Raw genomic sequence first — 17494 nt, forward strand, 5'->3', positions numbered from 1 at the left:
GATCAGTCCTTGAGCCCCTTTGGACTCGAGGACATCGGGTGAAACAAGGAAAAGCATGGTTTTGATATTCTAGTTCTTGAAACCCATATTTAGCAGTTGTCTGACCGTTTTATACCTAATTGGGGTGGTTTTGCTTGGGAAATAAAATTCACTCAAATAGTGTACTAAATAGACGAGGAATTTGCTCTACTGTTCAATCTAGTGAATTTCAGAAGAATAGTAAAATCTTGATATTTTACTACTTCAAAAATTGTTAGGAGATTCTTTTTCCCCATTTTAATGCTTGTCCTTTGGAATTCCTAACAGCACATGCCTATGGAGCACACCAGTGCTGCTATTTGTAACATTTAGGATCATAGAAATACTTTCCCTTGGTTGATTTCTGCACATTGTGGATAATGGAAAATGCAGAAGTGAATGGACATGTATTTTCCCTCCAGCCATCATCTACATGATCACTCAATCATTTGAGTGCCCCTAGTGGCCTCTATTCTTTAGAGTCATGTAGTCATAGAGCATTACAGCACAGAAACAGAACCTTCAGCCCATTTAGTAGGTGCAAACTGTTATTCTGACTAGTCTTATTGAGCCGCACCTGGACCATAGCCCTCTGTACACTTCCCATCCGTGTACCTGATGTACGTTGATCTTCAAGTGGACTAGTTTTGTCCCTTGCTATTCTTTTGCTCTTAATATATCTGTAGCAGTCCCTGGGATTCTCTCTTTGCCTTGTCTGACAGAGCAACTTCATACTGACAAAGGGTCTCGGCCTGAAACGTCGACTGCACCTCTTCCTACAGATGCTGCTTGGCCTGCTGCGTTCACCAGCAACTTTGATGTGTGTTGCTTCCCTCTTAAGTGTTCTCTTGCATTTCACATATCCGTCAAATGGCTCATTTGCTTCTTGCTGCCTATCCCTTCTTCTTAACCAGGGTCTCAATGTCCCTTGAAAACTGGTTAACCTCGCCTTTTATTCTAACAGGAACGTATAAATTCTGAACTCTCAATATTTCACTTCTGAAGGCCTCCCACTTACGAAGTATCCCTTTGCCAGAAGACAAACTATCCCAGTCTACACCTGCCAGATCCTTTCTGATGCCATCAAACTTGGCCTTTCTCCAACTAAGAATCTCAACATGAGGACCAATCCTAGTTTCCTCCATAATTATCTTGAAACTAATGGCATTATGATCACTGAAATCAACATGTTCTCTGACACACATTTCTGTCACCTGCCCTATCTCACTCCCTCACAGAAGATTCAATACCACCCTTTATCTGCTCAGACCTCTATATATTGACTTAAGGAAACTGTCCTGAACCCCCTTGATAAACTCTGTCCCATCCAGCCCTTTTAAAGAATGGGAGTGCGTCAATATGTGGAAAGTCAAGATCACTTACTATCACAGCCTAATTTTTCTTGCAACTGCCTGGTACCTCTATAAATTTGCTCTGTTAAATCCCACTGCTCTGTACAGGTGCCCCTCGCTTTTCGAACGTTCGCTTCACGAAACCTCGCTTTTACAAAAGACCTATATTAGTTACCTGTTTTCACTAACAGAAGGTGTTTTCACTGTTACGGAAAAAGGCAGCGTGCACCCTGAGCAGCCAAGCTCCTCCCCCGGAACTGCATTCTAGCCAGCATTGCTTAAACACGTGCCTGTGAGCAGCCGTTAGCAAGATGAGTTCTAAGGTATCGGAAAAGCCTAAAAGAGCTTGTAAGGGAGTTATACTTAGCGTAAAACTAGACATAATTAAGCGTTTCGATTGTGGTGAATGAGGTAAGGACAAAGTGAGTTTGGCTTGTGGAAGCTGACGAAGATGATGTTGAAGAGGTTTTGGCGTCCCATGACCAAGAACTGATAGATGAAGAGCTGATGCAATTGGAAAAGGAATAGATAACAATCGAAACCGAATGCAGTAGTAATGATTGCAGAATGTGAAGTCGTCCAGGAACTGAACGTGAAGCAACTGCATGAGATTTTCACTGCAATGATTGCAGAAAAGTACAACTTTAATTTTGAAAGGGTACATCGGTTTAGGGCATATTTGCAAGATGGTTTGAGTGCTTACAAAGAACTGTATGATAGAAAAATGCACGAGGCTAAGCTGTCAAACATACTGTCATTTTTCAAGCCTTCCACATCAGCCACAGCAGACGACAAACCTCGACCTTCGACATCGAGGCAGGCAGACATAGAAGAAGATGACCTGCCTGCCCTGATGGAAACAGATGACGATGAGATGACACCCCAGTGTCCCACCACCCCAACCCCCGGGGCGTGGACCGATACATTGCCCCGGAGAATGCAGCGGTAGCCAGGATGCACCCAACACATCTTTAAGAAAAAAGCAGAAATAATCAAGCTAATTAATTAGGTGCCACCCGGCATGTAAATGTCAGCCCAGATCAGAGACGATTGCCAATTGCGTCGCCTCTGAGCTGACCCACAAGGATATTAATCTCCCTTTGGTTCTGGTGTAGGTGTTTGCACAGGTGCCATCTTACCTAGAAGAGGACCCAGTGATCCAAAAGTCTGAAGCCTTTCACCCTGCACCATTTCCTGAGCCACATGTTAACCTGTATAATTTCTAGCTTCACTGGCCCGTGGTGTGGGTAGCAATTGTGTGGTTACCTCCCTGGAGACCCTTTCCTTTAACTTAACACCCAACTCCCTGAACTCACTTTGCCAGGGCTCATCATCTTTCCTGCCTATGTCATTGGCACCAACCAGGACCACAAGCCACCCTCCCCTTGAGAATACTATGGATTCAATCCAAAACATCCCTAACCTTGGCACCTGGGAGGCAACGTACCAATTGGGAATTTCGTCTTGTCCACAGAACCTCCAGACTAGTTTCCCAAAGCAATGAATCCTCTATAATTACAGCTAATCTCTCCCTCCGCCACCCCAACCTTCCTTCTGAGCCTCAGAGCAAGACTCAGTGCCAGAGGCCACACTTTCCTCTGCTAAATCATCCTCGCAGCAGTATCCAAAACAATATACTTATTACTGAGGGGAATGGGCACAGGATACCCTGCACAGGCTGGCTGTCTCCTGACAGTCACCCAGTTACCTGTGTCCTGCACCGTAGGTTTAGCTGCCTTCCTGCATCTCTTGTCAATCACTGTGAGGGGCAGAATCTTAATGCAGATCAATGATCTCTGCAGTGAAAAGTCCCTGCAGTCTGTCAGATCTACAGTACTTATCTGTTCTATAATAGGGTAGGCACATGAGGGAATAAAACATCAGTGAGTGAATCATGCACCAATTTCGATCATTATTGGATAAATTAATATGATGTATGGCAACGATATTTTCACTGGGTGAATTGTGCCAATTCTAATTTCCCAAAGGGTGCATTTTGCACCAGAAATAAACTGAATTGTACTGATATGTAAGCAAAGTAGTTCTGTATATTGTATTTTACAAACTAAAACCTGTGTTTCAATTTCTAAGCATTTTCGGTGCTTTGAATTTTTGGAAAATTTAGTGACAATAAACTAAAATTTACATACCTTTAGATCATGAAGATAGCAATTTTGCAGAAGTCTGTTTCAGAACAGGGCATACTTTTGCAGCAAGTTCACTGAAACCTGGATAACACAACCCAAATATGTTTGTTAATTCAATGGAGATTTAACAGGGTATTTAATGTGCTGTTGCATTGTGAATATAGACTGAAATCTGTACTGTGATGATATTGGGTGGTAGGACAAGCTGAAAGGGTAGAATGGTCTACTCCTGCTCGAAACTTCAACGATTCTACCTCACTGCATTCTACACTGTGAATGTCATTCACAGAAGTACGGGGGGGGGTGATTGATAAGTTCGTGGCCTAAGATAGAAGGAGTCAATTTTAGAAAACCCAGCACATTTATTTTTCCTACATTTACACACTTAGTCCAGCGATCGTGGAGCATACAGATCCCTTCTTTGTAGAAGTCAGCGTCTTGGACCTCCAGAAGTGGTTCACAGCTGGGGTGATTGATAAGTTTGTGGCCTAAGGTAGAAGGAGATGAGTTAATAACTTCAAACTTTCTGCATTTTCACTCAAAGAGTTGAACTGCACGTGCATGTAACAAGAGTGGTATAACTCATCTCCGTCTACCTTAGGCCATGAACTTATCAATCGCCCCTGCTATGGACCACCTGGAAGTCCAAGACACTCTCGTTATGTGCACATGCAGTTCAACTCTTTGAGTGGTTATGCAGAAAGTTTGAAGTTAATAACTCATCTCCTTCTATCTTAGGCCATGAACTTATCAATCACCCCTGCTGTGGACCACTTCTACAAAGAAGGAATCCGTATGCTCCATGACCGCTGGACTAAGTGTGTACATGTAGGAGGGGACTATATTGAAAAATAAGTGTGCTAGGTTTTATAAAATTGACTTCTACCTAGGCCACGAACTTATCAATCACTCCTCGTACTTTGAATCTGAAAGCAATGCTCCAAATGACCTTTCCCTTAATAGTTCTACTGGAGCCTTGAACAATTATTACAGAATACTTGGGGACAAAAGCTACAGGGAATACTTGCTGACCTCTATTCTCAGTGTTAAACACTACACTACAGTTGCAAATTAAATACAGCCATAAATCTATTCCGATATATTAATGAAAAATGTCACTTCTGAGTATTTCAGTGGCTACTAACCCATTTGTTGATTTTTTTGCAGCACAGTTGGATGCTTGACAGGTTTGCTGGTGCACTGTGCATTCATGCAAAATTTGAAGACTATTTCTGTTAATTACCACAGGTTTACACCATACGAGTGGTACAATCCGCATCCTTGCAATCCTGACTCGGATGTAGTGGAAAACAATTTTACTTTACTAAATAGTTTCTGGTTTGGAGTTGGAGCTCTCATGCAGCAAGGTACATAGGTCACACGTCATTCCTACACACATCCCACAGTGTGCTGGGGGCCTTTGTGCCTGGTGAGCTCCACCCTCTGCAATTATGCTCCATACTGTAAAACCTAGCAGGGATTAAAAAGAATAATTCTAAACAGTACAGAAAGTATTCACTTGATGGCACAAAGATATAAGAAGCTACAAAGATAACAAAGGATTTGTGTCTTAGGATGATTAAGACAGAAAGCTGAAAATGCAATAAACAGAAGAGGTACAACTGTCTTACCAGAGGTTAGTGGACCTAAATACTTAGAAAACATAATGTGGTCATTTGATGTAGTAATCTGAATGAACTCTACCACCTGATGTTTAAGTTCCATATTTTAACTCCCTTCCAAGGTTTCTCCATATCTGAGCCTCATTTTCTACAATAGAGCTTCAACAGGTCAAGTTTTAAACAGGGCCATAATTTTACATGGATAGGACTTAAGTTTTAATGTACGTGAAACATGCTATTTTTAGAATTGAATTTGGATGAATATTGACCAAACATGATGGGTGAAATGATAAGAGATATAGAAAATTTAGATACTTGCATACATATGTATCTTTCTCTGAGGAAATTCTGCTCTGCTTCTCCCAAAATGTGCTATTTTAAATAACGACGTATGCCTAAAAACTTCTATAAATATTGTATGATTACACTATGTGCTAAACATATGCAATAAGCAACTGCTCTAAAATTACAGGGATGTGCAACCACTATTGTGAGGTTATTTTATAGGTTTGGTCCCCTCAATTTTACAAGATATGAAATTTTGTTATAAAAAGCATCATGGTTGGGATCTCCTGTTGAAATCACATTAACACTTCTTTCCTGTGGGTGGTGGGGAGGGATTGCAGCTTTGTCTAGTTAAGATAACTGATCAACAGAAACCTTGGGGATAATTAGCTCAAGCCAGGTGACACAAATCAATGATAATCTATCTTAATTAGGATGTGCAGCCAAGAAAATAAACCTGGGTGTGTCAGTAAATAAAATAAATCGTATTTAATCCTCAATATCTAATATTTAAGAAAGAAACATACAACAACATTGCAACACTTGAAGAGAAAAAGATGTTTTAAGATTTTCAGAGTTGACTCTTCCTCAGAATTCCTGAATTAAAAAATCTAATTTTACAAGTGAAAATAGATGCATAAGATTTAAATAAATTAGGCTGATGCATTAAATAGGAATATTATTTTGATACTCCATGATGAAATTCAACAAAAAGTACTGAACATAACTGTGAGCAATACACACAAAGTGGTGGAGGAACTCAGCAGGTCAGGCAGCGTCTATGGGGAGAAATAAACAGCTTACTTTTTGACCCAAAACATCAACTGTTTAGTTCTGTCTATAGACGTTGCCTGACTTAGTGAGTTCCTCCAACACCTTGTGTGTGATGCTCAAGATTCCCAGCATGTACAGAATCTCTTGTTTCTGTAAACTTAACTACGTTATATTTCACTGACAAAATTGTTTTCTTGGTTTCTGATTAAATTTCCAATAACAACTGAGAAATAACTTAACTACCTACAAATTACTACTCACTTAATGATACTTCAACAGCCACAAGATAATAATCCTTACTGGGATAGGGAGCAGGCTATGTTTTCAGACACTCCTACCTGTCAAAGCTGAATTCAGCAAATACTATCCTCGGGTTTTACAGTATAGCATTTGTGTGTTTGTGATGGTTGGATGTGTATGAGTGCTGATGAAAGTTAGTTTTATTCTCCATTCACAATGGTGGTTGGTAAACTGCATGTATACCAGGCACTCATGTCAAGCATGCTGGAGTTTACCATCACCCACAACAAACTGTGGGATGTCGTGTCTGATAGTTGCCATTACCTTGGATACATGACAGTCAGCCCCAATCAGGCTCTGCTCTATTTTTTTAAAGAGAACCTGAAGCAAATGTTTGCACATACAAACTTGTGGTACTTGCAGACAAAAGCTTAGTTTCTACTAAGAGCTACAAAAAACTCGTCGAATGCCAACATCTGTGTGGAAAATCTGTGATATTTGCGCGAGAGCCATCTGTTTGATTTTTTTTAATGTGATGATCAGAGTTTCTCTTTCCTACAGCCCATGTGCAAAGTCTGGATCAGGATTGGCTGTCATGTCTGCCCTAAGGCACTAAAGAGACTTCAGCAAGTATTGTCTCTAAGCAGATTTTACCCTAATTAAATTTTAATTCGCTGACTCAACTAGAATTCAGGCATGCCAATAAACTGTCAAATGGGATGAATTTTTGCATTAATCATCTTAAATCAAATGTATTTGGTGAGAATAAAAGGAAACAATCTCAGTACTAAGTGTATCAGATAACCATGTAAAAGTCCATGATGATGTTGTACCTTCAAAATCTTCGTAAGGTGAGAGGAGAAAGTTTTTAATCATTCAGTTTATAATCTTAAACAAAATGGCAACCATCAAAATTTGGAAGTACGTTTCGGAGTAGGTATTATCATATAATGCTTTCTTTGACTATTGTGGATTACCAAATATGAGTGCTGTCTGACTCTTTAACACTGAATCAAATATCATGGTAATAAATCCTCCAGTGATGCATTACGCTTTCATTTTACATGTCCTATTTTTTATTAATCTATCCAGATTCAGGATTACAATAGCCTTTTATATATAGCCTATAAATTTATCCAATCAAAATTTAAGCTATTAAGCATAAATGGAAGTAAAAAGCTTTGCCCCAGACCACCTTCTGCTGTGTTGAGTCATGTGCAAATTGGACTCAATTATGAATCCTCTGTTTACTACTGGCTTACTGTAGTCCACTGAAGCAGATTGTTGTAGTTTGAAGCCATTATTTCAGCTCCCTGTTGTTTGGACTGTCTGGTTCACTAACACGTCCTGTTAATTTTAACTGTAGTGGACATTTCTGTTTAAATGGGAGAATCTGGTATGTATGTTTATGGAATTATATAATTAGGGCCAAGAAAGGTGCTATTGCTTGTTTTGTTAGTGCAAACATGAGGCTTCTGGACAATCGCTGATTATAAACACGAGAAGGTCTAGATGCTGGGAATCCAAAGCAACACATGTAAAATGCTGGAGGAACTCAGCATCTATGGAAGTGAATTAACAGTCAATGTTTTGGGCCGAGACCCTTCTTCAGGACTGGAAGGGAAGGGGGAAAATGCCAGAATAAAAACTTGGGGGGAGGGGAAGGAAGATGGATGGAAGGTGATAGGTGAAACCTGGTGGGTAGGAAAGATAAAGAGCTGGAGAGGAAGGAATCTGATAGGAGAAGAGAGTGGGCCATAGGAGAAAGGGCATCAGGAGGCAGTGATAGGCAGGTGAGAAGAGGTAAGAGACCAGAGTGGGGAATAGAAGAATAGGGGAGGGGGAGGGAAATTTTTTTAACCAGAAGGAGAAATCAATATTCAGGCCATCAGGATGGAGGCTGGAGTATAAGATGGAATATAAGATGTTGCTTCTCCACCTCAGGTTGGCCTCATTTTGGTACAAGAGACCAAGGACTGACATATCGGAACAGGAAGGGGAATTAAAATGTTTGGCCACTGGGAAGTTTTGCTTTTGGCAGATGGAGCAGGGGTGCTTGACAAAGCACTGATTATAATTAGTTTTCAACATAATGTCCTCAGGCATTACTGCACCCCACAGAACAGGAAGCTTTGATCTGTTTGGAACTAGCTGATCTCATTAGTGCCATTATCAGGAGTACACTATTTGGTCCTGGTATTTCTGGGCAAGAGGATTGAATAATTGGTGAGAGTTCCCACAGTGATCACCAGCCATTGCCTCCAGCTGGGGAAATATGCAAATCTTTATATTGGCATTGAATTTGGCTTCAAAACTTCTGAGTTCTAATGGTGTTCCAATTGTCTACTGACTATATCTGCACATGAGGATTGACACTTGGGAAAAGTACAGGGAATCTCAGCAGCCTGTGATCTAAATCTCAGCAAGAGTCACCACCTACAGGAGAGCAAAATAAAATTTGGAGGGGAGGCAATGAGAAAGGGTGAATTGTCTGTTTCATGGGGTAAGTACATGCATAGCCATTGAGTATAGATAATAACTGGCCAGAATATTCCCTTATCTGTATGCCTTAGAATTGCTTAGGACTGAATTGGCCTTTCTGAGAAGGTACTTAATGTATTTTTTTGTTTTAAAATAGAAGTTAACCCTCAGCCCATTGTTTTGAAGATGCAATAATATTCCTACTTTGTTTGATTCAGTGAATGAAGTGTCCATTTCCTTTCTTTCCATTCCAAATATCTCTGTGGTTTTTGACCTTTGTGTGTATATTATTTGTGCAGATGAAGCTGCTAAAATTCATCCAGTCTTGTGCTTTCTTATTTATGTTATATTGTAAAACTTATGATGAAGCTGGAGTAAGGAAACGATAAGTTCAGTTGTCTGAAATAGAGCTGCCCAACCAGGACTTAATTTGATGCTTTTCCCAAATGTATAAAATTGATCACCCATTTTTATAATGAATTCTTTTACTTCCATTTCCCATGTAAAATTTTGCCTTGTAACTATTGTAATTTATAACATAAGAAACCTTTTAAACTCATCATATCTGTATCAACTCTTTTCAAAAGTTAAGCTCTGTTCCCCAATTCTCGTTGCCCTGTGACTCACTCTGCTTGACCTACTCTTCTAAATTTTACTTGCTTCAATGGTTTTGTTGTATAACAAGCATTCAGGCCTCTCTATGAATACATTTTTGTATTGTCCCTCTTCACTTTGAGTTAATGGGCTATTGTTAGCTCCCTGAATTTTCTCTTAATTTTCAAAATAATCACCTCTGCAGTTGTCCAAGTAGTGCCCAGTATCCTAAGCATTTCATAAATTCAGTTCAACAATCCTGGCATCATCCCGTGGAATCACATATCTTTCGATGCCACACAGCAGTATAGTGCGATGTAAGGTCATTTTAAACTAGCGCCGAATTGTCTTTGGTGATAATATTGATCACTTCAGTATTTTGAGTAATTAAGCAGATTTTGTCCTGTGCTGCCTGGCCCATCATGTTTTACACAAGCTGTGGATTCTGTTTCTTTGTTTGTGGAAGGTTCAATGTTTGTTTGTCTCATAACCTTCAATCTCTGACTTAATAATATTTCCCTATTGCTACTGTTGTAACAGGATCAGAACTGATGCCCAAAGCTCTCTCCACTAGAATAGTGGGTGGAATCTGGTGGTTTTTTACATTAATTATAATCTCTTCATACACTGCCAACTTGGCTGCCTTTCTAACTGTGGAAAGAATGGATTCTCCCATAGACTCTGCTGATGACTTGGCAAAGCAAACCAAAATAGAATATGGTGCCGTCAGGGATGGATCCACAATGACTTTCTTTAAGGTAGGATTTTTCTCCTCTCTACAGCCTTACCACAGGCAGCCTCTGTGGTCATCAGAATGATACTGTACAGATCCAAATGTACATCATAAATATTTAAATACTTTTTTTTTCAACTGAGTGTTCATAATTTACAAACAGGGATTCTGATGTTATCTGGGACTCATGCCTTCAGGAATTTGTCTGATTATTTTTTTAAATCACTGAGTAAAAGAGCTATAAAGAAATTGAACTTAATTATTCCTGTAGTAAGTTCCATGGTTTGCTGTTTAGTTTAATTGCTGCCTTGATTGATAACTTGGTGGCTCTTGGTGATCATAGCTCGACTGAGGTAACCAGAACATGTTACAGATCTCTGAATAGAAATTACTGCTCAAGGTAGGAGCATACAAAATTTTGGAATATTTGTATGATAATCCTCTGCAGTTAAAACATGGAGAGTTATATGTCTTATGAATTGGTTATTTAGTCTATAAAATAACCCACTAACAGTGTTTTTAAAAAAGAATATTTTTAGTCCATTGATAATATCTGGGCTGTAAAGATACATCACTAGTTTCTTTTATTATAGTAAGAGAACTCTTATTCCAGGAACAGAGCATCATGTACAGAATTCATGTAGTAGAAAATCTAGGGCTTTTCAGAATCAGAATCAAAATTAGGAATATGTTGTGAAATGTGTTAATTTGGTGGCAGCAGTTCAATGCAAAAAAAAATAGAGAGTAAAAAAACCCTGTGAATTACAGTATGCAGTTTTTTTAATATATATGTGTGTGTGCGTGCGCGCAAAATAATTAAATAACTAGTGCAAAAATAGAAATATAATAGTGTTCATGGGTTCAATGTCCATTCAGAAATTGGATGGCAAAGGAGGAGAAGCTGTTCCAAAATCATTAAGTGTGTGTCTTCAGGCTTCTGTACCTCCTCCTTGATGGCAGCAATGAGAACAAGGCATGATATAGGTGATAGGGGTCCTTAATGACGGTCGCCACTTTTCTGAGGTATCGCTCCTTGAAGATGTCCTGGATGCTACAGAGGCTAGTGCTCATGATGGAGCTGACTAAGTTTACACTCTCTGCAGCTTACTTCGATCCTGTGCAGTAGCTGCCTCCCACCATCCCCCGCCGCCCATACCAGACAGTGATGCAGCTAAATAGAATGCCCTCCATGGTACATCTTTAGAAATTTTCAAGTACTTTTAGTGATACTGTATACCAGATCTTCTCAAACTCCTAATGAAATATAGCCACTGGCATGCCTTCTTGGTAGCTGCATCGATATGTTCGGTCCAGGTGAGATCCTCAACAATATTGACACCCAGGAACTTGAGATTGTTCACTCTTTCCACCTGAATCTTCTATGAGGACTGGTGTGTGTTCCCTCATCTTACCCTTACATCCTACCAAGATTTCCTGTCCATTTTGTAGAAAATCCTGTGATGCCTGGTGACTTTCATGCTTATGATGTACTGTAAGTATATTTAGAAGGCCTATGTGGAATCACTTGAAAGCCATATAAAATAATTGCTTAAAATATCAGGCGCTGATCTTCATATTTTATTTGATATAAAACAAAGGAAGAAAACACTCTGAGTTCTACTGGGATCCTTGTATAACATTTGTATGCACCACATGACCAGCTATCACTCCCTTCACTCAAGTGTGTTACTAAATGTGGATATCAAACTTGCCATTTTGCAATATTTATGGCTATTCTTATTCACTTGAGCAGACAGAGATGAAGTGATTGTTGTGTTTTTGGTTGGCACTCTGAGGCTGTATTCATTGTGCTGATATAGTGACTCCCTCAGTGTTAGTAGCACCTAGAACATTAATCAGTGCCTTAATGTCTTCAGTGACATTATTGTGTCTATGAGAAGAATATTCCTGTATTTGTAATGAGATGGGAGTGACTGGCTTTGATATCAAGGCAATATTTGAGTGAGTGTGGCATTAAGGTGCATTTGTCAAAGTGTATCCCCAATACTTCACTGCCAAAGGTCCTCAGGCCACTGTCCTTCATCTCACTATCTTCAACTGCTTCAATCATGAGGTCAGAAGTGGGAATACTCACAAAATGATTGTACAATTCTATTTAAAACTCCTTAGCAAAAAGAAGCAGCCCATGCTTTCAGGCAGCAAGACCTAGACAATATTCAGATATTGGCTGATCGGTATCAAGGCACATTAGTTTGGTGTTTGCATGTGGAGGAAATTTTTAAACGACATTGCAGGTATTCACCCAGGCTAACTGATTTGTATGAACAACTAAACTGAAGTATATAGTGAAATAGAATTCTTTACTGAAGGCAGTAATTCTTAAATGAACAATAGTACATGAATACATCAATTTATTAGGAGTACCATAATATAATATAAACCTGTCCCATACAAGTGACAGTAATCACGTTCTGTTGCACTGTGTGTGAGTACATGTTGCATAGACCTAGTTAATCCATTGTTAAAGATTAATGCATTGTTTATATCCAGGAAAATGTCAGTCCCTGCAGAGTAACTAAATTTAAGACTTCCACTGCACCTGTTGTTAGGAAATGATTACCAGTGTAAACTCTCCTACGCTTTCAGAGCACATTTTGTGAAAGCTGTAGGGGTGATGTTACACAAGCACAGTTTCCTTCGAATCATAAAGATATCACAGGTTACCAAAGATATCACACATTAACAAAGCTGAATATTGCATGCAATTATGTCCCAATTGGTAATATTCATTTAGATCATAATTAATTAACAAAACATGCCAGTGCATTTTAAAATCATAGTCATGTTCTTCCTAAATTGAGAATCAAAATCAGAATCTGGTTTAATATCACTGGCATATGTCGTGAAATTTGTTGTTTTGTGGCCCCAGTACATTACAATACATAATAATAAAATCTATAAATTACAAGAAGTATTCTTCATTTTAAAAAAAAAAAGAAAATTAAATTAAGTAACAAACAAGAGAAAATCTGCAGATGCTGGAAATCCAAAGAACACACACAAAATGCTGGAGGAACTTAGCAGGCCAGGCGGTATCTATGGAAAAGAGTACAGTCAATATTTCAGGCCGAGACCCTTCAGCAGAACAAATTAAATAAATAGTGTGAAAAGAGATAGTTTTTATGAGTTCATTGTCCATTCAGAAATCTGATGGCAGAGGGGAAGAAGCTGTTCTTAAAACTTTGAGCATGTGTTTTTATGCTCCTCTACCTCCTCCTTGATGGTAGCAGTAGCAGTGGCAATGGGGCATGCCCTGGGTGATAGGGTCCTTAATGATGAATGCTGCCTTTTTGAAGCATCATCTTGTGAAGGTTTCCTGGATACTGGAGAAGCTAGTGTCCATGATGAAGATGGCTGAGTTGACAATCCTCTGCAGCTTTTTCCAATCCTGTGTAGTAGCCCCTCCATACCGGACAGTGTTGCAACCATTTAGAATGCTCTCCATGGTACTTCTGTGAAAATTGTGAGTGTCTTTGGTGAAGTACCAATTTTCCTTGGGCTCCTAATGAAATACAGTCGCTGTCGTACCCTCTTTTGTAATTTCATCAATATGTTGGGCACAGGATAGATCTTCAGAGATATTGAGATCCTGGGACTTGAAACTGCTGATCCCTCGATGAGGACAGGAGTGTGTTCCCTCGGCATCCCCTTCCTGAAGTCCACAATCAATCCCTTGGTCTTACTGGGTTTGAGTGGAAGATTATTGCTGCAATACCACTCAACCAGCTGATCTGTCTTGCTCCTGTAAGCCACCTCATCATCTGAAATAGTGCCAACAGTAGCTGTGTTGTCGGCAAATTAATAGATGTCATTTGAGCTGTGCCTAGCCACAAAATTGTGAATGTAGAGAGAGTAGAGCTGCGGCTTATGCACTTATTTTTGGGGAGCACCGGTGTTGATTTTCAGTGAAGAGGAGATGTTATTTCTGATCTGCACAGACTATGGGGCTCCCAGTGAGGAAATCAAGAATCCAGTTGCAGGGGAAATTAAAGAGGCCCTTATTTTGGAGCTGTTGATTAGAAATGCGGGTATGATCATGTTGAATGCTGAGCTATAGTCAATTAACAGCAGCCTAGCATAGATATTACTATTGTCCAGGTGATCAAAGGCCGACTGGCGAGCCAGTGAGTTTACATCTGCTGTAGACCAATTGTGGCGATAGGCAAATTGCAGGGTCCAGGTTCTTGCTTAAGCAGAAATTGATTCTAGCCATGATCGACCTGTGATGGCACTTTTTCACAGTAGATGTGAGTGCCACTGGACAATGGTCATTGAGGCAGCTCACCCTGATCTTCTTGGGAACTGGTATGATGATGACCTTCCTGAAGCAGGTGGGAACCTCTGACTGCAGCAGTGAGAGATTGAAGACTCTCTCCAGTTGGTTGAAACAGATTTTCAGAGACCTACCAAGTACACCATCAGAGCCTGACTCCTTACAAGGGTTCATTCACCCTCTTGAAGGATGTTCTGACATCGGCTTCCGAGACAGCAATCGCAGGGTCACCGGATGCTGTGGGGATTCACACAGGAATAGTTTTATTCTCTCTTTCAAAGAATGCATAAGAGGTGTTGGGCTCTTCTGGGATTGAAGCATTACAGCCATTCATGATGTTAGGCTTCACTATGTAGGAAGTGATGGCCTGCAAACCCTGCCAGAGATGACACCCATCCGATTCTGTCTCTAACTTCAATTGGAATTGAAATAGCCCTCTGTAGGTTGTACCTGGCCTTCTTGTATGGTTCAGGATCACTGGTCTTGAATGCCACAGATCTAGACCTCAGCAGACTACAAATCTGGTTCCTCAACCACTTTTTGTTTGGCTATGTCAAGTATGTTCTTGAAGGTACACACTCGTCCACACAGGTCTTGATGAGACCAGAGACAACTGTGGCATATTCCTTCAGACTCAAAGATGAATCCCTGAATATTGTCCGGTCCACTGACTCATCACACTCCTGTAAGCACTCCTCTGCCTCCCTTGATCCTCACCTCTAGTGCTGCTGTCCTTAGTCTCGGTCTGTATACTGGGAGTAGAAGTAGAGTTGATCAGACTTCCCAAAGCCTGATGTGGAATGGCGCAGTGAGCATTCTTGGTGGTGATATAACAGTGGTCAAGCGCGTAGACTTCTTTGGTTGCACTGGTGATGTGTTGGTGGTAGTTATTCAGAGACTTGTTCAAGCTGGCCTGCTTGAAATATCCTGCAATGATAGGGAAGGCATCAGTGTGCACAGTTTCATGCCTACTGATTATGTTGGCCTGAAGTGGAATGTACACTGCTACTGGTTTGACGGTGGAAAACTCCCACGGCAGATAAAATGGATGACATTTGACCGCTAGATGTTCCACATCAGGTAAGCAGAACTGTCAGGTTTGAGCACCACGATGAATTAATCATAAAGCATACTTCCCTTCCTCTGCCTTTAAAAGACCGAGTTGTCCAGTCTTTGCAGAGAATGGTGAAGTGTAAAGCCATCAGGCTGCAGTGCTGGATCTTAAATAGCAGGGGACAGCCATGATTTCGGAAAGCAGCGTACACAGATATCTGCCCTTTAAATGTTCTGTGCTCTGAGAGAAACCTAAAGAAAGACAATGCATCAAATGCATTGCCCTCTCTTGAGACTTTGATTCATTACTGTAAATTGGAACAGAGGACAGAAAATCTGATCTGTAATGGTTATGTTCAAAGACATAGGCAAGACAGCTTTGGAGAATTCATCTTTCTGCCTTTAGTTACAGATTCTTATGTGACTTTAGGTCTTAAATTGTGACAGTATTGTTTGGTTTTATAGGTATTTTCCATTTTATAACCTAATTCTATCCCCTTTTCTTCTCCAGCATCCTCACGCATTATATACTTCCAGTTCCAGTGTCCATCTGTTTCAAAACTCCTGTTATAATCCTTTACATCTGGTTCACGATGCTCGATGCACCAAATTGCAATCCCCCTCTCCATTTGCATTCTCTGTATTGAAACAACTTCAAGGCTCAGCCACCTGTCCCACTTCCCAATCATTTTTCACGCCAATCCGCACTGAGCTGCAGCAGTATCCAGTCCTTCAACACCATCAACTTAAAACCTTTCTATAACCTCATTATACACATGGCTGCTCCCTCTAAAACAACTTCTTCATCTTCACTTTGGTCATTGTGGAACTCAAGGAGGGGAGATCATAAGACCAGATGTCCATAAGTCACAAGAGCAGAATTAGTCCACTTAGCCTTTCGCGTCTCCCCCACCATTTCGTCATGGCTGATCCATTTCCCTCTCAATCCCACTCTCCTGTCTTCTCTCAGTAACCTATCACACCCTGACAAATCAAGGATCTATCAACCTCCACTTTAAGTACACCTGGCCACCACAGCCACCCGTTGCAATGAATTCATTAAGCACCCTCTGGCTAAAGAAATTCCTCCTCACTTTCATTCTAAATGGACATCACTCTATCCTGAGGCTGTGCCCTCCGGTCCTAGACTCCCCCATTATAGGAAGCATCCTCTTCACTTCCACTTGATCTAGGCATTTCAACATTCAATAGGTTTCAAAGAGATCCCCCTTCATTCTTTCAAATTCCAGCAAGTATTGACCCAGAGCCATAAAAGCCTCTTCATACAATAATCTTTTCATTCCTGGAATCATCCTTGTGAACCTCCTCTGAACTCTTTCCAATATCAGCCCATTCCATCTTAGGGTAAGGTGCCCAAAACTGCTGACAATACTTAAAGTGAGGCCTCACCAGTGCATTATAAAGCCTCAGCATTACATGTTTACTTATTCTAGTCCTCTCAAAATGAACGCTAACATTACATTTGCCTTCTTCATCACCAACTCATCCGACAAGTTAATCTCCAGGAAACCTGCATGAGGACTCCAAAGTCCCTTTGTACCTCAGATTTTTTAATTTTCTTCCCACTTAGGAAATAGGCTACACTTTTATTCCTTCTGCCAAAGTGCATGACCCTACACTTCCTGACACTGCCACTTCTTTGCCCATTTTCCTCATCTGCCTAAGTCCTTCTACAGTCTTCCTGCTTCCACAACACTAGCTGCCCCTCTACCAAACTTGGGCACAAAGCCATCAATTCTGGCATCCAAATTATTGATGCAAAGTTGCAATCCCAACACCAATCCCTGCAGAACTCCACTATTCACAGATAGTCATCTAGAAAAGGCTCTCTTTATTCTTAGTCTTTGTCTCCCATTATTCAGCCAATCCTTTATGCATAC

The 17494-nt window shown here is 40.4% G+C and overlaps 1 protein-coding gene across 1 annotated transcript in view; it reads left to right on the forward strand.

Moving 5' to 3' along the window:
* LOC140199091 (glutamate receptor ionotropic, kainate 1-like) overlaps positions 1-17494 on the forward strand; it is a 369321-nt gene that overhangs the window by 305685 nt on the left and 46142 nt on the right. Inside the window, exons 12-13 of the mRNA XM_072260588.1 lie at positions 4766-4884; positions 10054-10271. Of these exons, the coding sequence (XP_072116689.1) occupies positions 4766-4884; positions 10054-10271 (337 nt within the window). The remainder of the gene's footprint in view (positions 1-4765; positions 4885-10053; positions 10272-17494) is intronic.

Source organism: Mobula birostris, chromosome 6, assembly GCF_030028105.1.
Source record: "Mobula birostris isolate sMobBir1 chromosome 6, sMobBir1.hap1, whole genome shotgun sequence".
Lineage (NCBI taxonomy): Eukaryota > Metazoa > Chordata > Chondrichthyes > Myliobatiformes > Myliobatidae > Mobula > Mobula birostris.